General features: G+C 37.1%; 1 protein-coding gene across 6 annotated transcripts in view; it reads left to right on the forward strand.

The window, feature by feature from the left end:
- PPHLN1 (periphilin 1) overlaps window positions 1–27,824 on the forward strand; it is a 142,017-nt gene that overhangs the window by 4,194 nt on the left and 109,999 nt on the right. For 3 of the 6 annotated variants that reach the window (XM_028123153.2, XM_088026009.1, XM_088026008.1), the window contains exons 2-4: window positions 5,994–6,085; window positions 23,648–23,812; window positions 26,363–26,424. In XM_028123153.2, coding sequence (XP_027978954.1) covers window positions 6,014–6,085; window positions 23,648–23,812; window positions 26,363–26,424 — 299 coding nt within the window. In that variant the 5' untranslated portion in view covers window positions 5,994–6,013. Of the gene's footprint in view, window positions 1–2,956; window positions 3,000–5,993; window positions 6,086–23,647; window positions 23,813–26,362; window positions 26,425–27,824 lie in introns of all 6 variants that reach the window. The other 3 variants (XM_088026011.1, XM_088026010.1, XM_028123152.1) reach the window with 2 other exon arrangements.

The following is a 27,824-nucleotide window of genomic DNA, read 5'->3' on the forward strand; positions in this document are numbered from 1 at the left end:
ATGAAAAGAATAGGAAGCTTTAGGGAGATTAGATAAATGACATTAGGAAGGTAATAATGAAGGACGAAGAAGTTAGCCATGCAGATTGCTGGAGAAAAACATTCTGGGTGGGGAATTGCCAGTGCAAATGCCTAATGCTCATCTAGAGTATAAGGTCATATGTGACTTTTCTGTTCACTAGCCATAGTTCACTATCAAAATAGTTACTGATGAAAATAGAGTGAAAAGTGGGTTTGGAGAGGAGGGAAAGCTATTTTATTGAGTGTTGTTTTTTTTTAAGATTTTATTTATTTATTGAGAGAGAGCACAAGTAGGAGGAGGGGTAGAGGGAGAAGCAGACTCCTTGCTGAGCAGGGAGCCCGATGCAATGTGGGGCTCCACCCCAGGATCCTGGGATCATGACCTGAGCAGAAGGCAGATGCTTCTTAACTGACTAAGCCACCCAGGCGCCGTTTTTTTTTTTTTTTTTTTTGTTATTTTTTAAATTCTGAGTGTACTTAATATTGGAAGCTGAAAAGAGCAGTGTGCACAATTATTCTATAGTCTAAGCTACTATAACCAGTTTGGATAAGGTGAAAAATAGATCTACCCATTGCCTTGCCTGTGGATTCAAAGTGTGAATGGTTTGACAGAAGGATATTGCCTGTGAGTTTCTGTTTTCTCAATTTCTAGGCTACTCTCACTGAGAATTCCAGTTCTCCGTATTCTCTTAGTCCTCAAGTAAGTCAACCTAATAATGGTTGGCTCTCTCGAGTGCTCAAAAAAAGGCTTATTTCTTTCTGGATTTAATATACCATGGTGGTATATTAAACATACTCTCTAATGAATATGGCATAAGAGAATTAGCAAACTTCTAAGTGAAGCTTACATTCTCTATACTGAATTCTAATCCTGTTCTCTGCCTAATTGTGATATAGAGGGTCCTTCCATTTTTCAGTTCTACAGTTTTCATATCCTGTTGGATCAGAGAACTTTACTGGAGTACTTCTGGACTCCACTATGGGAGATTAGTGATTACACAGTAACATGATCACTTCAATGAGAGAGTATCTTTGCTTAAATTTAGCTGATTGGCTTCTAGTTGTGGGATGGGGCAATTTCTTAAATCTGGATAATGTCATAAACAACATGTGCTACTAATCAGAAGGTTGCTGAATAGATTATCTTTTCCCCTTTCTGTTGTTTTAATTCAAGATCCAGCTTAGGACTTACCTTCTTTATAGTCCAATATTCTTTCTTTTCTTTTGTATGTAATCAAACTGTGTCTTCTGTTTTGTTTCACTAACAGTACAAGGTTGTATAGGGAATATTTATACTCCTCTTTCCCTAATTATGTAGATTTCTTAAGGATGAAGGATGTTTAATAATTTGACATGGGCCTCAGCAGTGCGGGTTTTTTTTTTTTAAGATTTTATTTACTTATTGACAGAGAGAGACGCAGCGAGAGAGGGAACACAAGCAGGGGGAGTGTGAAAGGGAGACGCAGGCTTCCCGCTGAGCAGGGAGCCTGATGCAGGGCCTATCCCAGGACTCTGGGGATCACGACCTGAGCCAAAGGCAGCCGCTTGACGACTGAGCCACCCAGGCGCCCCTGTGCGGGATTTTTGTTGTTTGTTTTTTGCGAGGGGCGGGGCGGGATATTTTATCCCGGTGGATGCTAATTATTTTGCTCCAGCAAGCTCTGTTCAGTCTTACTAAAATATCAGTATCTTTTTTGGGGTTTTTTGTTTTTTGGTTTTTTTCTGGTTGGTTTGTGGGCAGGGGGATGGGCTAAATGGGTGATAGGTATTAAGGAGGGAACTTGCTGTGATGAGCACCAGGTACCATATGTAAGTGATGAATCAAAATCCTACACTGAAACCAACATTGTACTGTATGTTAACTAACTTGAATTTAAATGAAAACGTGGATTAAGTGAAAAGAATAATCAAGAAAAAAATGAGTGCCCTATGAGCAATATCACTAGTGCGTATATATTTTTAGTCTTTTATTGTCTTCTACTATTTTTATATTCTTTATTCTGAAAATACATAGTAATTTTTTAAAGTTGTTATTTATTTAAAGATTTTATTTATTTGACAAAGAACGTGTGTGCATGAGCAGGGGGAGGGCAGAGGGAGCTGGTGGTTTAGCTGGATCTGGGACCCTGGGATCATGACCTGAGCTGAAGGCAGACGCTTAACTAACTGAGCCACCCAGGAGCCCCTTGGGAGAAAGTTTTAAAAAGTTTTCTGTTGTGGGAGGTACAGGCTTCGAGTTCTGGAATAAAGTCACAGGAGTAAAAAGTACAGCATAGAGAATATAGTCAATGATGATTCTAACAGTGATGTATGGTGACAGATGGTAGCTACACTTGTGAGTATAGACAGCATAATATATATTTACTCTGCCATACACCTGAAACTAATGTAATGGGTGTCAACTATACTAAAAAAAATCGGAAAAACAAAAAGTTCTCCATCAAATTTTTACCTAGTTTAATAATCTTTGATGAGTTGATGATTCTTGCCTTGATTTTGAGATGACTTGAATGTGGGACCATTTATTGCCGACATAAAATTGTAAGGATTTCCAGACTAAGGATGCTAGAATTTTTTCAATATGTGAGATAGTTTATCTTAATATTCTAGGTAAAATTACTTTAAACATCTTATGCAATTCTTTCAGAGATTAAGGATAAGAGAGATGCCCTGCCCAGCCCTCAACTGGCAAAATTAGGACCGGAATTCTTTAATATAATTCGGTTGTTCTTATGAAACTTGGGTGGCCTCTGGTGGTCAAAAGAATATCTTCTGTTTTAAAGATGTGTTTGAAAGGAGTTTGGCTTATTAATGGTCATAATTTTTTTTATTTTGAGAGTTTTATTTATACAAATAATGAAGGGTTATTTTTCTCCATCGGTTGGTTTATACAGACACAAAATCTTATGTCTGTATTTTTCCCCCCCCTCCTACAGGAGATTGTTGAAAACTTTAAATTTGATTCCTGAAAGGACTCAAGTAAGTAGTTTAGTAGTTATTCTTACATTTTTTTGTGTGTGTGGGAAGCCAGTAATTTTAATATTGTAGCGTTATATCCAGTTAAGAAACTATATAGTATTTCCTTAGAACTCTTGTAGTTTTCTTAAATACAAAGTCTTATTTTTACTTGTTTTCCTTTAGCTCAATTTATATTCATAATTTTTGCCATCACTTGAGACGTTATGCTTATTTTTTCAAGTTTTACTTGTTTAAGTAATCTCTATACCCCACATGGGGCTCAAACTCAAAACCCTGAGATCAAAGATCACACGCTCCTCCCACCGAGGCAGGCAGGCACCCTGACACATTATGCTTATTGAATGATTTCCGGGACCTTTAAATATAGTTACTTATTTTTGTTAGAGATAATAGGAGGTATAGAACATTATGCAGTGAAAATATTCACCTTCCTGTACCCAGGCACCCAGTGGCAGGCACTGTTACATTTCTCCTGCTTATACTCCCAGAAGTAGTCTGTGCATATGGATATGTATTCATACCCTATCTTTTTATTTTCCCATAGTGGCAGCATTTCAATATATTAATCTACCCTTTGTTGTTTTTTTTAAATCAGTGTATCTTGGCATTCCTTCAATATTATATGTGATGTTACTTTTCTTTGAAATGGCTTGCATAATATTCCTTTATTTGAATGTACAGCATTTTATTTAATCTGTCCTCCTAACCAACATTTTAGGTTGCTTTCAATCTTTACTATGTACCTGTTCAAGTATACAGAGAAGTAGAATTTCCAGGCCAAACATACGTCTAACATTTAATAGATAATTGCCCATTTTTCCCAGTCTGTACCAAATTATACTCGTTTCATTAATATATGAGAGTATTACTTTTCTTACTCTCATCAGAGCAGTTTGAGTTTTGCAGAGCTTTGGGTGAAAATGAGTACCCCATTATAGTTTTAGTTTTCATCTGCCTTATTTTGAAGAAAGTTGAGCATCTTTTCAAAAGATTGAGTCATTGTATTTCCTTTTTTTGTGAACTATCTTCATTTGTCCATTTTTTTTTTCTGTGATTTGATTGCAGTTGGTTGCTGTTATTTCTCTGTATTGTTTCTCAAGTAGGATAAACAAGTCAGTAAAAATTTGGTGAGTTCAGTAAAAGTGGTATCAGAGGAGTAATTTTGATAATTTCTTTTTTTTCTTTCAAGCTTCCATCAATTCTTGTACATAAAAGACTGGTTACTTTGAAATAACATTCTCTCTCTCTTTTTTTTTTTTAAAGATTTTACTTAGAGCGTGCAGAGTAGGGGGAGGGCAAAGGGGCAGAGGGAGAGGACCCTGAGATCATGACCTGAGCTGAAGGCAGGTATTTAACCAAATGAGCCACCCAGGGGCCCCTGAAAAATATTCTTGATGATGTCTGATTATGGACTTGGAATTTAGGTTGATTTATGTATAATGTTAAAAGCTAATTTGTAACTTAAATTAAGATTTTTCTAGGCATCTTTGAGTTAGTTCATTTTATTGCGTCTGTTTGTATTAGAAAATATTGTAGGTCTGTTTTTACAGAGGAAATTAAGATTGTACTGTGGATAGTGTCAAAAAATATTGCCCTCATCTTCCAGCCTTTGTTTTTTTTCTTAGCCTAAACCATTAGAATGCTATACTGCCAAAATGGAATGTCATCTCCCCCTGCCCCCGCTCTTAGTGCTATTACATTGTAAAGAGCCACCAGAAATCTTTTGACATGTATCTTCCTTGAGAAATTTTCCTTTTCCACAAATCTGCAGACTCTGTGTCTCGACTTGTTGCCTATTTTCTGTGTACTACAAAGGTCCTGACTTAGTACTTGTCCCATTTTTCACTTCTCACTTGTGATTATCCTTCTGTGTATCAGGATGGTTCATAGTTCTTGGGTCAGAACCTGCTTCACTTTCTCCTGGTTCTGTTCTGTTAACCATTTCTCATCTACTCTGGTGGTGGTTGTGCTGCTGCCTGTGGACTGCCTGCCTGTTTTTGTAAATACAATTTTTTTTGGAACACGGCCACACCCCTACATTTATATGTATTGCTTATGGCTGCTTTCATATTATAACAGTAGAATTGAGTAGTTGTGACAGAGACCTGTGACCTGCAAGGCTGAAAATATTAGTCTGGTCCTTTATAAAAAAGTTTGCCAACCCCTGATCCACTGTGTTGCCACTTCATATAAATGACCCTCAGGCTATTTCCTGCACCCTCTGCTCATCATCTCTTGTTTGTCTTGCTTACCTTGTCTTTTGCCTGTTCACTTATTGTTTTCATCTGGACTCTATAATGAACTGCATTAGCTCTCTATCCAGAACACGTCAGCTCCTAAAGTAGGAAGCTGCTTTCTGTATCCCAAACATGAAAAATGCTGACATAACTTTTATTTTAATTTCAAATTTTACGAGAGTGCCTTTGCATTAAAATAAATTTATAGCATTAAAAGCAAAATCGAGAGTGATTTATTTCAGGGTTTGTTGAGTGTGTGTTTATAGGATTGTTTATTTAACACTTTTCAGTTAAAACGAATTCATTGAACACATAGATGAGATAAAGCTCTAGGAATGCAGCAACACTAGAAACTAGTGTTATAGAAACCATCCACCAGGAAATAGGAGCAGCATTGCTGATCAGCATTGTAAATTATTCATGAAAATTAATCTTTTCTAATTTTTTCTATAAGAATGAAAAAATATTTGTGGTCTTATGGATCTTTTTACCACAGTTTTTGGGAACAAGCTCTTTGGAGCTTTAAATAGACTTTGAAATGGAATGTGGGGCTTTCTATTATATTTTTTTAAAAAGAACATTTCCGAATTGTTTGGAAGAAGAATTGTCTTAATCATTTTTTTTTTCCTTTTGGTCACTTACATTCCAACAAATATTTTCCAGAGATACTTGAAAAAATGTAACTACTCTTTTAAAAATCTTCTCTGTTGTTTCTAATAACATAAAAACCATAATTCTTTGGTTTCTTTTTGTTTAGTGGCTTACAGAAGAGATGAAATGTGGTCTGAAGGACGATATGACTATGAAAGACTTCCAAGAGAACGAGTACCTCCTCGAAATCACCCCAGTGTAAGTTGCTACTGATGTAGAATAATTCAAAACCTAGTATCTAAGTGAATTTGGTACACTGAAGCTAGGCCTAGCAAAATCTTTAAGTGCCAAAAATTGACCAGTCTAAGTTGAAATATAGACAGATTAAGCTTATATTTTAAAAATTAAAAGTTTGAAATAAAAGGCAACGTTTATGTGGATAATCTATATTTCATATTTCTTATTTAAATTTCTAAAAATGGAGGATTTTTATATTGAATTTCTGAAGAAAATTTGAGGCTTTATAAAGTTGGACTGTCAGTTAATGAAGGAGTATTTAAGCACCTGCTCCTGCTATTGGCTGTCACCTATTTTTGTGTTCCTAAAAATGTTTGCAAATTGGATATGTGAAATTACGAAGTAGGGGCAGATCAGGGGCAGGCAGGCAGCTTTTAGTATACTGTCCTACTTACTTGTCTCTCTGTTGCTTTGGGAATTGGAAATTTTTAATTAGGGCTTTTCTCTTCTCAAGGAGCTTGCTATTTTGCTTATTATTGTATTCCCAGCACCATCTAGTATGTGGCACATAGTAAGAGTTTTGTGTTTATTGAGTGAATATATGCACTTTCTCCCCAAAATCCTCTGCAGAGACCCAAGGGAAAGTTTGGGGAGGGTCAATAAGCTGTCAATCTTAAACTTTTACACAGGCCCTTTCTAAGCACCAGGGGATTTGGGTTGTGGTCGTACTATGTGGATATATTATAGATTCATCATACACCATCAAAGGGTACAAATATTTATTTGTATGTTGGTTTTTGTTTTTTTTTTACTTCTATATTCTGAGTAAGTCCTATGACCCACTTAGATGGATAATATACTTTCAACATTGTCTTTTGGCCTGGGTTACAGCTTAGGCTGGAGTTGATCTAAAATGATAAAAGATGGGTTTTTTGGTTTTTGGCTTAGAGGAAGTGAAGGTGCATCTATCTTGGTAGTCCCACATTCGGGTTCATCCTGACACCAGCTGCCTCCACCATGCTGCCTAAGTTCCAAGATCCCAACCCCAACAAGATCCAAGTCATATACCTGGGGTGCATTGATGGGGAAGTTGGTGTTATGTTTGCCCTGGACCCCAAGATTGGCCTCCTGAGTCTTTCTCCAGTAGAGGTTGGTGATGACCTCACCAAAGCAACTGATGATTGGAAGGATCTGAGGATTACAGTGAAACTGACCATTCAGAAAGACAGGCCCAGATTGAAGTGGTATTTTCTGCCTCTGCCCTGATTGTCAGAGCCCTCAAGGAACCGCCAAGAGACTGAAAGAAGCAGAAAAACTTTAAGCACAGTCAAAATATCACTTATGATGATATTATCAACATTGCTCGATAGATGCATCACTGATCTTTAGCCAGAGAATTCTCTGGAACCATTAAGGAGATCCTGGGGACTGCCCAATCTGTGGGCTGCAATGTTGATGGCTGCCATCCTCATGACATCATAGATGACATCAATAGTGGTGCAATGGAATGTCCAGCTAGTTAAGAACTACAAAGGAAATAATAAAGAATCATTTGACAACCAGAAAAAAAAAAGGAGGAAAGAAAGAGGCCTACCATATTTCAGAACGGGTAGACTTAATTATTACTATAGGTCATTTCTTTCCAGGTTTTATTTATAGATTGTATACTTATTATAGACTGTAGTTTCTAATTGAACTTTGAGTTAAATTCTTTTCCATTTGATAAAATTATAGTTTACCTAGAAAAACAAAACAGTGATATAGATAAACATGATGTGGGAGTAATGCAGGGATGGAAAAAGGGATGACTTTAGAAAAAAAATTCTTAGGAGCCCTACCTTTCTAATGATATATCCTGTAGGAATTTGTATTTCAAGGATACTTTTAAAGAATTTTCTCTGTGGTTATGCCACCAACTGGATATATAGTTGGATTTGTTTTAGTTTGTTTTCAATTTTGGGGAATTGCCTTTTTTTTTTCCCTTTTCTAATTAGGTTTTTTTCCTTAATGTAACACATGACTCCAAATTATAAAATAAGATACATTTAGAGAGGGGATGACTTTTAAGTGGTAACTTACTATAATTACGTATTTAACTAGTTCCTGCTTACTGTAAGTGAGGGCTTTTATATATAAACTTCTTAATCTTCAAAACAATTCTGAGTGTTGAATGGTACAACATTTATAGACCTCAGTAGAATGTTGTAGAAGCCGTAAAATGTAGGCAGAGATTTATATACAGAAATGTAATTTCAGATAACAATGGGAAATATTCATGATCAAATCATGGAAAAAGTTACATTACACCATTTATTACACCATGCTCCATTATTTATGCATGCTGTGTTGTGTCATAGAACACACCGCAGTGGAAGCTGGCTCAAAGAGTTAAGATTGGAGGCAGCTGGGGAGGAGTGAATTTTAAGATGGGAATAATTAGTTGTCCTAAAGACATAAGAAGGGCCCTTCAGATCTCGAGGTCATTGTGTGAGAATGGATTTGAGAAAGTTCATACCTAATAGCCTTTGTTTTCTTTGAAGGGGTAGCAAGATCATTCCCTGAAAGTACAGGTGGTAGAGGGCGACTTGAGGCCAGCCTTGAATTGGGAGTAGCCATTGTTGGTATCTCCTCACTAGAGATGTTTAAAAAGACTGGCTGAGGGGCAGTGGGCTTGTGCACTGTAGTATTATAGGGGCACCAGTCTGCAGGAATGTGTGCTTTATTACCTAAGTGGCCCAGTTTAGGAGTGGAGAAAGCAAGTTGTTGTATTGATTTAAGATTGCATGATGAGTGGTGGACTCAGGAAGATAAGGATATTGAAGGTTCTGACTCAGAATTACTGAGGTAAGATATTATGTGTTACAGGCTGATTCAGAAAGGAGGTAAGGCTGTGAGAGGGACAGTGGGTTGAAAGAAGTGAGCAAGGCTCAGTGAGGCTGAAGACCAGAGCGTGGTAGAAGGATAGGCAATTGGTATTTTGAAGTGCAGAGTTTCCAAGAGAGGACAGTTCTAGGTGATTAAAAGTCCAGTGGATGATGGTAGGGATAGAGGGTGGGTGAATGTTACTGGAGTTGAGATCAGGAAAACTTGGAGGCTAGATTTTGGATCAGTGATTTAGATTAGAGGCTCTCAGTCCTCACTGTACATTGAAGTCACCCAGAGAGCTCTTAAATACGAATATCTGGGCCCCATCCAGATAATTAAGTCCTAATCTTTGCAGCTAAGATCTAAACATCAGCGTTGTGTAAAGTTTATCAGGTGACTTATGCAGAGTTAGGAAATGCGGATCGTAGATGAACACTGAAGTTGCTGATGATGACAGGAATTGAGGTAAAATGACAGGAGATGGAAGTTCTCAGTGGATGAGGATATTTTAGTAAAATCTAAACCCACACATTTTCATTTTTATATCATTTATGTGTGTGTAATTGTGAAACAGAGGCTTCTTTATAAAATAATTTCATCAGCAGGAAGCAGATATATTTTATATAAGTGCATTTAAAATCATAGTAGAGTTACTCAACTGTCTCTAAATTCCCAAAGGTAAATCTAACTTTGCTAAATTCTCTGGCTACTTGGTTCCTCCTATATGGGGAGGAGCCTAGATTGCCTTTCTGCTGAGAGCACGGAACCTGCCCAGACCTTGCATGGCTTCATTCCTCTCCTTTAAATTTTTATTGTTATGTTAATCACCATACATTACATCATTAGTTTTTTGATGTAGTGTTCCACGATTCATTGTTTGTGCATAACACCCAGTGCTCCACTCAGAATGTGCCCTCTTTAATACCCATCACCAGGCTAACCCATCCCCCCACCCCCCTCCCCTCTAGAACCCTCAGTTTGTTTTTCAGAGTCCATCGTCTCTCATGGTTCATCTCCCCCTCCGATTTCCCCCCTTCATTCTTCCGCTCCTGCTATCTTCTTCTTCTTTTGTTTTTTTCTTAACATATGTTGCATTGTTTGTTTCAGAGGTACAGATCTGTGATTCAACAGTCTTGCACATTTCACAGCACTCACCATAGAACATACTCTCCCCAGTGTATATCACCCAGCCACCCCATCCCTCCCACCCCACCCCCACTTCAGCAACCCTCAGTTTGTTTCCTGAGATTAAGAATTCCTCATAGCAGTGAGGTCATATGATACATGTCTTTCTCTGATTGACTTATTTCACTCAGCATAACACTCTCCAGTTCCATCCACGTCGTTGCAAATGGCAAGGGCTCATTCCTTTTGATGGGTGCATAACATTCCATTGTATATATATACCACATCTTCTTTATCCATTCATCTGTCGATGGACATCTTGGCTCTTTCCACAGTTTGGCTATTGTGGACATTGCTGCTGTAAACATCGGGGTGCATGTACCCCTTCGGATCCCTACATTTGTATCTTTGGGGTAAATACCCAGGAGTGCAATTGCTGGATCGTATGGTAGCTCTATTTTCAATTGTTTGAGGAACCTCCATACTGTTTTCCAGAGTGGTTGCACCAGCTTGCATTCCGACCAACAGTGTAGGAGGGTTCCCCTTTCTCCGCATCCCCGCCAACATCTGTTGTTTCCTGACTTGTTAATTGTAGCCATTCTGACTGGTATGAGGTGGCATCTCATTGAGGTTTTAATTTGGATTTCCTGATGCCGAGCGATGTTGAGCACTTTTTCATGTGCCTGTTGGCCATTTGGATGTCTTCTTTGGAAAAATGTTCATGTCTTCTGCCCATTTCTTGATTGGATTATTTGTTTTTTGGGTGTTGAGTTTGATAAGTTCTTTATAGATTTTGGATACTAGACCTTTATCTGATATGTCATTTGCAAATATCTTCTCCCATTCTGTTGTATGTCTTTTGGTTTTGTTAACCGTTTCTTTTGCTGTGCAAAAGCTTTTTATCTTGATGAAATCTCAATAGTTCATTATTCCCCTTGCTTCCCTTGCCTTTGGCGATGCTTCTAGGAAGAAGTTGCTGCGGCTGAGGTTGAAGAGGTTGCTGCCTGTGTTCTCCTTTAGGATTTTGATGGACTCCTGTCTCACATTTAGGTCTTTCAACCATTTGGAGTCTATTTTTGTGTGTGGTGTAAGGAAATGGTCCAGTTTCATTCCTCTGTATGTGGCTGTCTAATTTTCCCAACACCATTTGTTGAAGAGACTGTCTTTTTTCCATTGGACATTCTTTCCTGCTTTGTCGAAGATTAGTTGACCATAGAGTTGAGGGTCCATTTCTGGGCTCTCTATTCTGTTCCATTGATCTATGTGTCTGTTTTTGTGCCCGTACCATACTGTCTTGATGATGACAGCTTTGTCATAGAGCTGGAAGTCTGGAATTGTGATGCCGCCAGCTTTGCTTTTCTTTTTCAACATTCCTCTCGCTATTTGAGGTCTTTTCTGGTTCCATACAAATTTTAGGATTATTTGTTCCCTTTCTTTGAAAAAAGTGGATGGTATTTTGATAGGGATTGCATTGAATGTGTAGATTGCTCTAGGTAGCATTGACATCTTCATAATATTTGTTCTTCCAGTCCATGGAAATGGAACGTTTTTCCATTTCTTTGTGTCTTCTTCAATTTCTTTCATGAGTATTTTATAGTTTTCTGAGTACAGATCCTTTGCCTCTTTGGTTAGATTTATTCCTAGGTATCTTATGGTTTTGGGTGCAGTTGTAAATGGGATCATCTCCTTAATTTGTCTCTCTTCTGTCTTGTTGTTGATGTATAGGAATGCCACTGATTTCTGTGCATTGATTTTATATCCTGCCACTTGACTGAATTCCTGTATGAGTTCTAGCAGTTTTGGGGTGGAGTCTTTTGGGTTTTCCACATAAAGTATCATTTCATCTGCAAACAGTGAGAGGTTGACTTCTTTGCTGATTTGGATGCCTTTTATTCCTTTTTGTTGTCTGATTGCTGTCGCTAGGACTTCTAATACTATGTTGAATAGCAGTGGTGATAATGGACATCCCTGCCGAGTTCCTAACCTTAGGGGGAAAGCTCTCAGTTTTCCCCATTGAGAATGATATTCACTGTGGGTTTTTCATAGATGGCTTTTATGATATCGAGGTATGTACCCTCTATCCCTACACTTTGAAGAGTTTTGATCAAGAAAGGATGCTGGACTTTGTCAAATGCTTTTTCTGCATCTATTGAGAGGATCATATGATTCTTGTTCTTTCTTTTGTTAATGTATCACGTTGATTGATTTGCAGATGTTGAACCAACCTTGCAGCCCGGGGATAAATCCCACTTGGTTGTGGTGAATAATCCTTTTAATGTACTGTTGGATCCTATTGGCTAGTATTTTGGTGAGAATTTTTGCATCCATGTTCATCAAGGTTATTGGTCTGTAATTCTCCTTCTTGATGGGGTATTTGGTTTGGGGATCAAGGTAATGCTGGCCTCATAAAACGAGTTTGGAAGTTTTCCTTCCATTTCTATTTTTTGGAACAGTTTCAGAAGAATAGGTATTAGTTTTTCTTTAAATGTTTGGTAGAATTCCCCTGGGAAGCCATCTGGCCCTGGGCTTTTGTTTGTTGGGAGTTTTTTGATGACTGCTTCAATTTCCCTAGTGGTTATAGGTCTGTTCATGTTTTCTCTTTCTTCCTGGTTCAGTTTTGGTAGTTGATACATCTGTAGGAATGCATCCATTTCTTCCAGGTTACCTAATTTGCTGGCATAGAGTTGCTCATAATATGTTCTTATAATTGTTTGTATTTCTTTGGTGTTGGTTGTGATCTCTCCTCTTTCATGATTTTGTTGATTTGGGTCATTTCTCTTTTCTTTTGGTAAGTCTGGCCAGGGGTTTATCAGTTTTGTTAATTCTTTCAAAGAACCAGCTCCTGGTTTCATTGATCTGTTTTACTTACTGTTCTTTTGGTTTCTATTTCATTGATTTCTGCTCTGATCTTTATTATTTCTCTTCTCCTGCTGGGTTTAGGCTTTATTTGCTGTTCTTTCTCCAGCTCCTTTAGGTGTAGGGTTAGGTTGTGTATGAGATCTTTCTTGTTTCTTGAGAAAGGCTTGTATTGCTATATACTTTCCTCTTAGGACTGCCTTTGCTGTATCCCAAAGATTTTGAACAGTTGTGTTTTCATTTTCATTGGTTTCCATGAATTTTTTAAATTCTTTAATTTCCTGGTTGACCCATTCATTCTTTAGTAGGATGCTCTTTAGCCTCCATGTATTTGAGTTCTTTCCGACTTTCCTCTTGTGATTGAGTTCTAGTTTCAAAGCACTGTGGTCTGAAAATAGGCAGGGAATAATCCCAGTCTTTTGGTACCGGTTGAGTCTTGATTTTTGACCTGGGATGTGATCTATTCTGGAGAATGTTCCATGGGCAGTAGAGAAGAATGTGTATTCTGTTGCTTTGGGATGGAATGTTCTGAATATGTCTGTGAAGTCCATTTGGTCCAGTGTGTCATTTAAAGTCTTTATTTCCTTGTTGATCTTTTGCTTAGATGATCCATTTCAGTGAGGGGGTGTTAAAGTCCCCTACTATTATTATATTGTTGTCAATGTGTTTCTTTGCTTTTGTTATTAATTGCGTTATATAATTGGCTGCTCCCATGTTAGGGGAATAGATATTTACAACTGTTAGATCTTCTTGTTGGATAGACCCTTTAAGTAGGATGTAGTGTCCTTCCTCATCTCTTATTACAGACTTTGGTTTAAAATCTAATTTGTCTGATTTAAGGATTGCCACCCCAGCTTTCTTTTGATGTTCATTAGCATGGTAAATTGTTTTCCACCCCCTCACTTTCTTTTTTTTTTTTTAAAGATATATTTATTTATTTTGAGAGAGTGAGAATGAGAGAGAGAGAGAGAGTACATGAGAGCAGGGAGGGTTAGAGGGAGAAGCAGTCCCCTTGCCGAGCAGGGAGCCCGATGTGGGACTCGATCCCAGGACTCCAGGATCATGACCTGAGCCGAAGGCAGTTGCTTAACTAACTGAGCCACCCAGGCGCCCTCCAACCCCTCACTTTTAATCTGGAGGTGACTTTGGATCTAAAATGAGTCTCTTGCAGACAGTATATCGATGGGTCTTGTTCTTTTATCCAATCTGATAGCCTGTGTCTTTTGATTGGGGCATATAGCCTATTTACATTCAGGGTAACTATTGAAAGATATGAATTTAGTGCCATTATATTGCCTGTAAGGTGACTGTTACTGTATATTGTCTCTATTCCTTTCTAGTCGATATTATTTTTAGGCTCCCTCTTTGCTTAGAGGATCCCTTTCAATATTCTTGTAGGGATGGTTTCGTGTTTGCAAATTCCTTTAGTTTTTGTTTGTCCTGGAAGCTTTTTATTTCTCCTTCTATTTTCATTGACAGCCTAGCTGGATATAGTGTTCTTGGCTGCATATTTTTCTTGTTTAGTGCTCTGAAGTTATCATGCCATTCCTTTCTGGCCTGCCAGGTCTCTGTGGATAGGTCTGTTGCCAGTCTAATGTTTCTACCATTATAGGTTCCATATCTCTTCTCCCGAGCTACTTTCAGGTTTTTCTCTTTGTCTCTGAGCCTCGTAAGTTTTACTATTAGATGTCAGGGTGTTGACCTATTTTTATTGATTTTGAGAGGGGTTCTATGTGCTTCCTGGATTTTGATGCCTGTTTCCTTCCCCCCATTAGGGTAGTTCTCTGTTATAAATTGCTCCAATATACCTTCTGCCCCTCTCTCTCTTTCTTCTTCTTCTGGGATCCCATTTACTCTAATGTTGTTTCATCTTATGGTATCGCTTATTTCTCAAATTCTGCCCTCGTGATCCAGTAGTTGTTTATCACTCTTTTTCTCAGCTTATTTTCCATCATTTGGTCTTCTATATCGCTGATTCTCTCTTCTGCCTCATTTATCCTAGCAGTTAGTGCCCCCATTTTTTATTGCACCTCATTAATAGCCTTTTTGATTTCGACTTGGTTAAATTTTAGTTCTTTTATTTCTCCAGAAAGGGTTTCTCTAATAACTTCCATGCTTTTTTCAAGCCCAGCTAGTATCTTTAAAATCATGATTCTGAACTGTAGGTCCAACATTGTACTAATGTCTGTATTAAGTAGGTCCCTGGCAGACGGTACTACCTATTGTTCTTTTTGTTGAGGTGATTTTTTCCGTCTTGTCATCGTGTCCAGAGGAGAATAGATGAATGAGAGAACAAAGTGCTAACAGGGTAACAATGCCCCCAGAAAATATACTCTATACAAATCAGAAAGGACCTGAAAGCAGGGGAAAAGAAAGGGAAAGGAATAAAAAAGAAAAAGAAGAAAAGAAAAAAGAAAAAGATATGAACAAAACAAAAAAAACAGAATGTGATCAAATATGATCAGGCTGGTGCGTAGATCAGTGCCACACACTAGATTTTGGCTGTATTTGGTCTGTTAGGAGAAAGTGGATCCCAAAATTTTAAAGAATTATATATGTTCAAAATAAGGGTTGATACGATGAAGAGATGGAATATGACTGTAAAGATGAAAATTATAAAAAAATTTTATAAAAGGAATTGATAAGATAAGAAGGTGTTTGAGAAAATAAAGAAGAGGATTTAAAAAAAAGGAAAGAAAAAAAAGAGAGAATGTGATCAGGCAGGAGACTAGAACAAAGCCATACACTAGAGATTTAGGGTATATTTTAATCTGTTAGAAGAAACTGTATCTCAAAATTTTAAAGAGAACAACTTATATATATATGCCAAAAATAAGCGTGACTACTATGAAGGGATAGAATATGACTCTAAAAATGAAAAAATAATGTTTTTTTAAAAGGGATTGATAAGATGTTGGTTGAAAAAGGGAAAAAGAAAAATTCAAAAAAAAAGTTACAAAAAAATTAAGTTTGAAAGACTAAAGAATCATGGTAAAAAAAGCCATGAATTCTATGTGCAGTATTCCCCTAGCTCTGGACTTCTGCTGTTCTCATTGATCAGTGAACTTGGTCTTGGCTGACTGTTCTTGCTCATCTTCTGGGGGAGGCGCCTGTTCCCGTGATTCCCAAATGCCTTTCCTGGAGGCGGAATTGCCCCGCCCTTGCCAGTCCTGGCTAAGTAATCTGCTCAGGTTTGCTCTCCGGAGCTTTTGTTCCTTGCAAGCTCCCGGTACAGCTTTGGAGGATGAGAGCGAAAATGGTGGCCTCCCAATCTCCGCCCCGGAGGAGCGGAGACCTCGGGGCCCTGCTCCCAGCGCGCCCCCAGAGAAAAGCAGTCAATCACTCCTGTCTCCCCGGTCTCCGGCCACACTCTGTGCTCGCCCGGCCTGTGACCCAGCGTTGTATCTCTGGCACCCAACTCAGTGTGGAGTCTCCAAACCCAGCAGATCCCTGCAGTGCACTCCCGCGCCACTCCTCCCAGGGGAGAAAGTGGAGTCTCCCTGGATCTCCCACTTGTTGGGTCCCTGCTGGAGGAGCAGTGGCCCGACTGTGTCACCGATCACAGTTTATGGCCACCCCGAGCTGAGAGCCCGCACCTCGGCTCCGTCTCTGCAGCTGGCCTCCCTGCTCGGATACCTGGGAGCTGTGCCGCGCTCAGGCACCCCCGGTCTTCCTGTGACCCCGAGGGTCCTGAGACCACACTGTCCCGCGAGGGTTCCACCCCTCGCTTAGCCACTGGAGCGACGTCCCTCAGCGGAGCCGGCTTCTAAAAGTTCTGATTTTGTGCTCCACAGCTCTATCACTTGCCAGAAACGGCTGCCGGAGGCCCCTCCCCCGCCATCTATCCTCCCGAATATTGCCTCGGATTCACTTCTCCGCAAGTCCTACCTTCCAGAAAGTGGTCGCTTTTCTGTTCAGAGAGTTGTTGCTATTCTTTTCTTTGATCTCCTGTTGAGTTCATAGGTGTTCAAAATGGTTTGATCCCTATCCAGCTGAATTCCTGATACCAGACCAAATCCAGGTTTCCTACTCCTTCGCCATCTTGCTCTGCCCCCTACCATTCCTCTCCTTTTTAAGAAAAAATTTAATTCTATTAGATTGGTCCCTTCATCCCCCCAATAAGCCTTCCTTAGTTGATAAATCCTTCTCTTTTCCCACATCCCCATCCTGAAGACTCACTTTTATTGGTGAATGTGGCCTTATTTTGGTTAGAAATTTAAAGCCCTCCCCTCCCCTCAATTATGCGCCTTTGATGACTCTTGGAAATTATCTCTTTGCTTTCTATGTTACACCTACATTTTAAATAAAGCAAAGTTAAACTTTTTGGTGCCATTGTTCCTTTTAACAGTCTGGTGAAGCCTATGGATCCCTTTTCAGAGAAGGGTTTTTAAAACTATAAAATACACCAAATTAAAGGAGACCACTTAAATTTGAATATAATTATCAAACTATTAATAAATTTGTAATGTAGTAATATGTACTTCTTTGGTAGATCATTAAATATTAAGAGCTAATGATGGGAGTTTCATTACTATATTTTCAAAATGATGAGAATAAATGGTATTTTGAGATACTGCAACAGCTATAATGTGATATGAAAATATCTATGATTTCTGTTAGTGACAAAGCCACAGATATAATTCTAATGTCGTTTGCTGCTGCATTTGGGTGAAAAAAGTAATTTTATATTCACATCTGATTTCAAGGACCTCCTGAATCCTTGGGTTAGAAAACTGATAAATGACACTAGAACTAGAAATGTAAATCAGTGAATTTATAATTTCTGAATTTGGAGCTAATAAAAATATAATTTCTTTAACATTTAAAAATATTTGCTTACAAAGCAGATCATATAATGTTATTTTAAAAACCATATTGGTATATCATATTGACTTGTATAAGATTCTCACAAGCAACATTATTCATAACAGCTCTAAGCTGGCAACAATCCACATGTGTAACAGTAGAGTAGATAAATTAATTGTGCAATGTACACAGCAATTAGAATGAATGGACCTGAGTGGACCATTGCAAAAGCAGCAACATGTATGAACCTCACAAACATCATACTGAAAGAAAGAAGCCAAATACAAGAGTATATCCTGTATTTCCTACATATTGTATAAAGTTTCAGAATAGGCATAACTCACCAGGGAAGTGGTTACTTTTAGGAGTGCGGAGCATTGTCTGGGAGAGAGCACAGGAAGGCTTTTGCCATACTAGGGATGTTCAGTTTTTTGATCTGGTGGTAGTTATACAGTGTAATTACCTTGTGAAAATTAATCCAAGAGTCATTTATGACTTTACACTTTTTGTATGTATTTCTTACTTCAATAAAAACTTAGCTTTGGAAAAGGCAGATTATTGTTCTAAATATAAAACTAGTTAATCCTTTAAAAAGTGAGCACTCACTATCATTAGGGCCTGGGATAGAGCAAGATAATGTTCTATTCTGTATATCTGGATTCTGTTCTCTAACAGAAAAACAATTTTACTGCATTTCTCTTTTCTTATTGCTCCCATTTACTCACTATTATATTCAACTATTAACATTTTTAAAAAGATTTATTTATTATTTTTTAAAGATTTATTTATTTTAAAGAGAGAGCATAAGTGGGGAAGAGAGAATTTTTTTAAAAAAATTTTTATTTATTTGGGAGAGTAAGAGAAAGTAAGAGAGAGAGAGAACACGAGCGGGGTGAGGGGCAGAGGGAGAAGCAGACTCAGCAGCCCGATGCAGGGCTCTATCCCGGGACCCTGGGATCATGACCTGAGCCAAAGGCAGACAGTCAACCGACTGAGCCACCCTGGTGCCCCTCAACTGTTAACATTTTATGAAAACTTTCTTTATCATGTATTTATCCATCTATCTGTCCTTTATCCATCTACTTAATCCATCTAATTTTTTGATGTATTTCAAAGTAAACTGGACAAGTGTGCTTTTCATTAACTACATAGGTATACATATCATAAAAGTTCAGTTTTTTTTTATAGCTTTTTCTAAATGTGAAAATTACACACATGAAATACAAAGTCTTAAGTGTTCATCTGCTGAATTTTGATTTTGTGTAGAGCTGCCCTAGGAGGTGTTTAAACTTCTTGGCTGACAGAATTGCAAGAACTTAACTTTCTTTTTAGTGTCATTATTTCCAGAGAGGAAAGAGGAGTTCTTGGCTGCATTCTATAACAATGTCCTGATTTTCTGGGGCAGTTCCAGTTTCACATGTTTGATCCATTATTCCCCAACGCCATTGAAATGCAAAACCATTTTCTTTGAAAATTCAGTGAGTGAATTAAATGAATAAGTGCTATTATAGAAATGCATATCACAAAATATGAGGAAGCAGAGTGAGGGAACCTTAGGCTTTCGAAAGCAGAAGTCCACCAGTCTGTGTAGTAGATTTTTTTAGTTATGTGTGGTTTGTGTGGTACTTTTCTAATAAAAAGCATGTGATGCCAAAGGTAACATAAAATTGATAGAGCAAAGCAGAATGTGTGTTATGAATGTAGTGCCTACTATGTGCCAAGTGCTGTTCCAGGTGCTGGGAATAGAGCAGTGAATTAAGACCAAGGTTTCTGTGCCCATGAAGCTTGCATTCATACTAAGTTGATTATTTTAGGGAGTAATGGCATTAACTATTTACATGTGCTATTGTACTTAGTTACTTTGCTGATAGGTTAGTGAGTTTTAATAGTTTTTCATTTATTATAACAAAAGTTAAAGATATAAAAGTAGACCAAATAACAAAATAAACTTCCCAAAGTGGCAATTATCAACTCATGGTCCATCTTGTTTTGTCTGTGCCTCCCCCAGTTTCTTTTCTCTCAGATTATTTTGAAGTAAATCCAAGATACCCTATCTCTTTCTTTCTTTCTCTTTCTTTCTTTCTTTTTCTTTTCTTTCTTTTCTTTCTTTCTTTCTTTCAAGATTTTATTTATTTGACAGAGAGATAGAGAGCACAGATAGAGTGGCAGGCAGAGGGAGAGGGAGAAGTAGGCTTTCCGCTGAGCAGGGATCCCGATGCCAGGCTCTATCCCAGGACCCCAGGATCATGACCTGAGCCAAAGGCAGACGCTTAACTGACTGAGCCACTCAGGCGCCCCCAAGATACCCTATTTCAAGTGCCAATAAGTATTTTAGTATATGTCTCTAAGTGATAAGGATGCTTAACAGGAGGAACTTATATGTTAAAATTTCTCCTTTAAATAAAACGTTTTTCTGTTAGAATTTGTGCCAAGTATATTTTAATGACACTGGAAAAGAAATGTTTTTAAAGAAGTGTGCTAATCCTCGTAATTTGCCCCCAGTTAGGAGTGAGACTAAACATTAGTGTGGAAAATTTGACATTTAAATATTGAATGAAACAAAATGGTGCTTTTACTTTCTGAAATGAAAGTATTTCTCTTAAGAGGTAGTTCTACTAAATTGGAATTTATAGCAAATTAAGAAATAATTGCTTAATTTTGTAACAGAACATCACCATCTTAGATTTAAAAATTGCAGAACTAATTTGGTATGTATCTTAACCTGATGAGATTTTCATTAGCATAAGCAAACTGAACAATCCTTATTTCAGAAGCTCAGTAGGCCTAATGGTAGTAATTGTTTCACCCCTGAGATAGTGACCTATGAGAAAGTGTAAATTTCATTGACCTATAACTTCTCAAAGTATTTAAATTTATATGCAAGTTGTTGCTTTCTATATTCTTCCGGAACAGATCAGTGATTAAGTAAAATAGGCTTAAATTTTTTTTTTAATGAGCTACATGTACTTTTTTATTTCGGTCTGACTGATCATAAAACATTAATACTAATTTTGGAGGAGCAGATCTGATAGAGTTCATGCATATTTTTGGAAATTCTAGTAACAGCCATGGAAAATTGATACATAGTGTAAATATGTAACAGTTGTATTAAGTTGATAACAGTCTGATCTTAATGGGATACTGTACATATTTTTCATAATGAGCAGAAGCAATGAAAATTGATTTCATTGAGGTGAATTCAAATTTTATGTCCAAACTCAAGATTTGAAATATCTGCATTTTAAATAATAGAAATGTTTTGATTCTATTGAGTTCATTTTTAAGTTAATTAAAAATCCTGTTATCTTTAAAAATCTTTTAAGATATTCTTTAGAAGTCATAATTTTTATTTCTGGTTTGTATATAATGGTGCTATTGTTTTCCAAGGTATTTCTAAAATGGAGGCTCCAACCATATCAGTACCTGAAGCCTTGTGTCCTTCTGTTAGCATTTAGAAAGGAAAATTATGTTTATAGCTCAATGTAAATTTGTACGAGAATTCAGGTGTTTCCAATCAGGTCTGGCATTGTAGGTAATATAAAATACTGTTTGAACTTTTTATAAACAAAGCTTTTGAAAAAAATTCTGAAATCTTTCCCTCCTATCATGGATTTAATTGGAAAGAAAAATCCTTGAATGGTATACCTGGATAAGATAGGAACTTTCTGATAATATAGTCTTGCCTTATCACAGACTCCTATAATCATCTTCATTTCCTTAAATCTTTTCATATAACTAGGGAGTTTTCTTTAAAAATAGATGCCTATAGGGGCGCCTGGGTGGCTCAGATGGTTAAGCGTCTGCCTTCAGCTCAGGTCATGATCTCAGGGTCCTGGGATCGAGTCCCACATCGGGCTCCTTCCTTAGCAAGGAGCCTGCTTCTCCCTCTGCCTGCCACTCCCCCTGCTTGTACTCTCCCTCCCTCTCTCTCTGGCAAATAAATAAATAAAATCTTAAAAAAAAAAAAAGGGAATAGATGCCTATAGAGGTGAGATGGTATAAGGTACTTATATTTGAATATTTTCAAAACAAAGGAAATGTCGGTTTGGGCTTCATTGCTAGATACAGAACTGTCATTAGGAGTTTCTGTTGCTGATTAACAACTTTGGAATGATTGTTTTCATTTATTGTTTGGAAAAAACGATTTGTTAAATCTATGACCAAATGTGATTTGAGTTTTATTCTTTGAAAGTTTTGCCATATGCATTTTACAATCTTAAAATCACTTTGAACAAAGGAAAAGGTTGCTTTGTAAAGTAATCTATTTATAAAAATGTTTAGACATGCATGCTTACCCCACTGTCCCTCCAAATAAATGTATACAAATAAACAAGGATATTGTAGGATGGAATTTTATGGTTTCTTGGAATTGGAGAAATAAGTGATTCTGATTTTATGAATAACAAAGAGATTTTGATTTAGAAAATGATATAAATTATAAAGTTGCTAATTTTGGTTTAATGTTGAATTTTTTTAGAGGCTCAGTGGTTGTTTAGGTTTAATTGAAATCTCTATTGAAAGACAGTTTTACAAGACAGAGTCAGTGGGTTCATTTCTCTATTATATTTTATGTCAACATAACAAAATATGTGTTATAATTTAATATCTCAAATACTGAAGAAAGAAACCACCTTATAGGAAAAAATTAGGTAGATCCTTTTAGCTCTCAAATAGATATAACTATTGATTTTATTTTTTTCTCAGCACATTAATAAATTTGCTACCCATTGGGAAATTTGAATAGGACACAGTAATTTAATAATTGAATAGTTGTAGTTATTAACGCTAAGAAGTAATTTAAGGAAATAGATACTTTGAGGAATTGTGTTTCACCTAGACTTGAAAAAGGTAATCCAAACAGCAAATATTTTTGAGCACTTAGTGTGTCCTACACATTGTACTAAATGCTTTACAATGTTTTTCATTTAGTCTTCACAGCAACTCCTGAGGTAGGTATTAGTATTAATCTATTGTACAGATAATGAAACTGAGACATAAAGATGGTATAGTAATGCCCTGAATGTTGGGCTTTATTTTTTTATTTTGTCCAATCAGTTAACTTAAATTGATCGTGTCTTATACTTTGATAGCATTCTCATTTCTTTCACGTATATTCATCTGATATTGGTAGAAAGACATACCGTGAATGCTCAAGCCCAGGTTATTTACAAATACATGTTCTGTAGCTCTCTAGTTCTTACTGTTGATAATCATCTTTTTGTCCAGTTATTTTACAGCAGCTACTAACCCAAGAGAGGTATTCTTCTCCTCTGTCCAATTTCCCAACCCCACAAAAAAATCCACTTAGTTGCTAAAACTTTAAAATATTAACAACATACTACTTGGAAAATCAGTTCAAATTTTTTATCAGGTTTTATTTTGCTTCCAGACCTGTGAAATCAAAGGCTCTCTTCTCTCCAGTGCTTCTGGAGAAATAGCAGAATGTTTCCTCTTGATGGTTCTAGCTCAGTATCACCTCCCTGTTTGCTGTTCCTTATGTGTGAAGATTTTGTATTTCTTCAAAACAGTATAGTTCAAACACAGTAGACTAAAGATGTGTGCTATCTTAAATGGTTTTGTTTCTAAAATTCTTAGGCAATTCGGATTAGAGCTACTGTAACATTCTCTCTGTAGTTTATTTTTTATTAAAACAATAATATTCTATTTTTTCTTTTATTTATGATTGGTTTTTAGCATTGCAGCTTGTTATTTTAAACACCTGGCTTTCTTCATTGAACAGTTTTATTTCCTTTAATCCATGTGAAAACCTTGCTATTAGTTATATTCATGTTATTTCATTAATGCATTTTTGTTTGTTTATACATTTACTCTATTTGATTAAGGATAAGAACTCCTGTACTTTTTAAAAACCTTTCCAAAACCAAATAGAGAAATTAGTGATTTTTATATATTTCTTTTTGTCTGTTTTAGGATGGCTACCATAGAGTAGTTAATATTGTGCCAAAGAAACCATCACTGCTAGACAGACCTGGTGAAGGAAGCTACAGTAGATATTACAGTCATGTTGATTACCAAGAATATGACGAGGGCCGCAGTTTTTCTCATGATCGAAGAAGTGGTCCACCTCACAGAGGAGTATGTAAATTTCCCCCGTGTACTAATTGTTATTTTTTATAAGTTTAAAAATCATGTAATTTTTGAAATTTATGTGACTGGCCATGAAGGCAGTTGAATAAACACTTCCTGCTTGATGCTCTATTGAGTTGCCTGCTAGAGCTGTCAAATGGGAACTGGTAGTGGAGAATCTTGGGACAAAGTGGGTAAGCCACTCTGGGTAGCTCTATCTAAGTGACATTAATTCCAACTAGCCTGTGTTTTTATCCCCGAAATTGGCAAGAATTTGCAGAAGCAGATAAAGATAATCTACATTGCCTTGGTACTCAGTAAGTGATGAGCAGCAGGTGGTTACCATCTCTTACTGGATGTATCCACTTATAATTACTTTGATTATTTTCATCATGATGAGATGCTGTGGGTGAGGTTGGGTTACAGTTGAGCTTCAGTCTCATTTTTGTTATACTTATTAAAGTTTACTTAGTAACTCAAAGTAGAAAGCTCTCAAAACACTGCCTGTCCTATATAAAATAGACACTTTTTAAATGTTAGCTTCTATTATTACCATTATTGTTGCTGTTGTATTTTGTTTTTCTTGATCATCTTTAATAATCTAGAAGTATGTATTTAATGTTGGCAGTAATCTGTCATTGAACTTGATTACAACTATTCCTTGATGCAATTCCTTTGACTTAGCTTGTGTGTTTATATCACTCCTCTGCTAGACTGTTTACTTATATTTTCTCCTTTCCCCTTCTCTACTATATAATATTGCAATTAACGGTACATATTCAAACATTGTTTATATTAAAATTTGACCTCACATGGGCTGTTGGAATTACTTTCCATACTTTACCCTCAAAGAAATGGAGGTAAGGTGATTTACCCAGGGTTGGGTATGTATGGAAGTCCAGTTCTCTTACTACTGCATCATGGTGATCCTTGACAATTCTAAAGTAGTAATGAGACTATTCAGTGTTTTCTTGTCATTTTAAAGTTTGGGGTGCATAGCTTCCTTCTCATAGAATGGATTTTTGTTTTGTTCAATTTTTAAATATCTTGCTCTTCCTTTAGGGGGAGGAATTTGGTGTTGAAAAGTAAACATTGTACATTATCACTATTGGCAGAAATACTGGATTTTGCCTTCGGAGCTATTATTCCAGGTAGTCTGAGGAACAAAAAAAATTGGCCTTTACATAAAGTTGTTATCCCTCTTAGGAAAACCAAAGGTGGCCATTTAATGTGGATAGGGAATTTTGGATTCATTGGATCGATTTGTATTTGAATCCTCATGAATATGATTTTTCCCCTAAAACCTTGTAGCATCAACATTAGTTTTTTGTTACAAGTTGTGTTTATTCATACTTTATACAACATTTTCTCTTTATATTCACTTCAAACAAAATAAGTCCCTTTGATATCCTTAGGACTCTTGTGACACTAATTTATCTTGAGTTCAGTTATATAAAGAAAACTACTTATTTGATCTAATATCTTATAGCTGTTGAGTTTTTTTCTTTTGTTTGTTTATATTTATTGTTGGGGAGGAAAATGATGAATACATTACTCTTATGTTAGAGTATATGATGCTAAAGAGGAAGATGAAGACAGTATTTATTTTACCTGAATTAGTATTTCTGATTGTGAATAATTAACATTGTTGTATTGTTAATTCTTGTTTTATATTCTATATATAATTTCAAAGCAATTGGGCATGAATTACTATGTTTTTTTATGTACCTTTTCAAATGTATCTGTTTTAGAGGACAAAATATGCTTTTTTTCATTAATTTTAAACTTAGTGTCACATCTTGCTCTAATATAGCTTATCGGTAGGTGATAGCTTCTTATTATATTGTTTCCAATTATAGGTTTAAATGAGAATCAAGATGAGAAAAGAAAACTTGAACAAGAAAAGTGGGAAAGTAAATTTTTTTTTTTTAAAGATTTTATTTATTTATTTGACAGAGAGACACAGCAAGAGAGGGAATACAGGCAGGGGGAGTGGCAGAGGGAGAAGCAGGCTTCCCGCTGAGCAGGGAGCCTGATGCGGGGGCTCCATCCCAGGACCCTGGGATCATGACCTGAGCTGAAGGCAGACGCCTAACGACTGAGCCAACCAGGCACCCCAGGGAAAGTAAATTCTTCATTGGGCTTGAATTTGAAAATTGGTGATAGAACTTGACAGAACGAAAATAAAATGAAAAGTCGAGAAATGTGTGCTTGATTAAACTTAAATTGGGCCTTTGTTCTTCTAATGGTCCTTAGCTGTTGTGATGTTGGCATGTTTTTGGCAATGAGGCTGTTAGGGCCTACCAAAGAAATACCTTCAGCATTTTCATAGAGCTAAATCGTACCACAGGTTCTCGGTCTACTAAGTTACTTGTTGAAATGGATGACTTGCTATATCTTTTTTCCCCCTTTTTTATGCCTTTGAAGCTCAGAGAAATTTAGAAAGGTGTTTTTGTCCTCATATAATTTTGGTCTTAGAGATGTTTCCAGTAGTACTGATATATCCTACTCGACCAAAATAATGTAAACAAGTATCTAAATAACTTTTTTATTTTACAGGATGAATCTGGCTATAGGTGGACAAGAGATGATCATTCTGCAAGTCGACAGCCTGAGTACAGGTAAAATGATGAACATAGTACCATAACTACTTTGATACTTGATTCACTGAGATGTCTGCTGTTGAAATCTAATCTCAAGGCTCGTAGATGAAATATTTATTAGGAATTTATAATTTTGAGAGCAACAAACATTTTTATGACTAATATAACAGCACTAATAGCATTCTGTATCTATTGGCATTTTGAAAACTGATAATAAAAAAATATTGTTTGGTATATTCTCATCAAATTAATTATTAAATTATTCCTAACGTGTAATGTGGATTATAAGGTATCTGCTTAATTAGAAGGTTAAGGCTTTTTTTCCCCTTCAGAATATTTGAGTCATTACAGAGTGTTCCTTATTAACATATTTTGGAAGAACTTCAGTCATTGTTAGCCTTGGTTGCTTACAGAGGCATCTGATAGAATAGTTAGGGGGAATAAAAGATAGACATATTTAATCGTTTGTTTTATTTTTATTTTTTAGGTTATTTATTAGAGCGAACAAGCGCAGGGGAGGGTTTGAGGGAGAAGGAGAGGGAGAAGCAGACTCCCCGCTGAGCAGGGAGCCCAATGCTAGGCTTGATCTCAGAACCTTGGGATCATGATCTGAACCATCCAGGCACCCCTCAAGTTTGTTTGTTTGTTTGTTTGTTTTAATGACTTTATAAAGGAAATAGTAGAAGTTATAAAAGGAGCTTTTTAAAGATCTCCTGTGGAGGCGCCTGGGTGGCTCAGTCGGTTAAGCTTCTGACTCTTGATTTTGGCTCAGGTCATGATCTCAGGGTTGTGATATTGAGCCTCACGGAGAATCAGGCTCTGTGCTCAGCGGGGAGTCTGCTTGGGATTCTTTCTTTTTCTTTTTCCCTCTTCCTCTACCACTCCCACTCCCCCTCCTCCTCTAAAGAAAAGATTTCTTACAACTCTCAGAGAATAACCTATATACAAGGGAAAGTAGTCAACTGCTACAACTCTCTCGGTGCCAGAAGTAGACAACAGGATTCAGTGGATCAGAGCAAGGCAGCTGATTCCGCACAGCACCTCAGTCATCAGGGACGTCAGTGTGGTAGTCCCGGTTCCCTGCCCCCAAGTCCCATAGGGTGATGTGATGGGCAGAGATGGTGGCTGGGCATACAGTAGGATGCACTGCAGCTGAAGAACACAGGGTCAAGAGCTTGCTACTTTTTTGTAGTAAGCAGGAAGCAAGCAGGCCAGTTCTTCTTTCATTAAGAGTGAGCAGTCACACAGTAGTTATGCTGTGGTCACCTTGACCTATTTAATTGTCTGTATGACCAGCTATAGAAACTGTTCAATGTCAGTGGTTGGCAAGGTCTTACAATTTGGAATACACAGCAGGGATGTGCCGGGATGCACTCATGGAGGACTGCCTTCCCAAAAGAAGTAATAGAGAAAAGAGA

The sequence above is a fragment of the Eumetopias jubatus genome, unplaced genomic scaffold (genome assembly GCF_037043125.1).
Source record: "Eumetopias jubatus isolate StellerSeaLion01/CBP00866 unplaced genomic scaffold, mEumJub1_p1.0 scaffold_8, whole genome shotgun sequence".
In the NCBI taxonomy this organism is placed as follows: domain Eukaryota; kingdom Metazoa; phylum Chordata; class Mammalia; order Carnivora; family Otariidae; genus Eumetopias; species Eumetopias jubatus.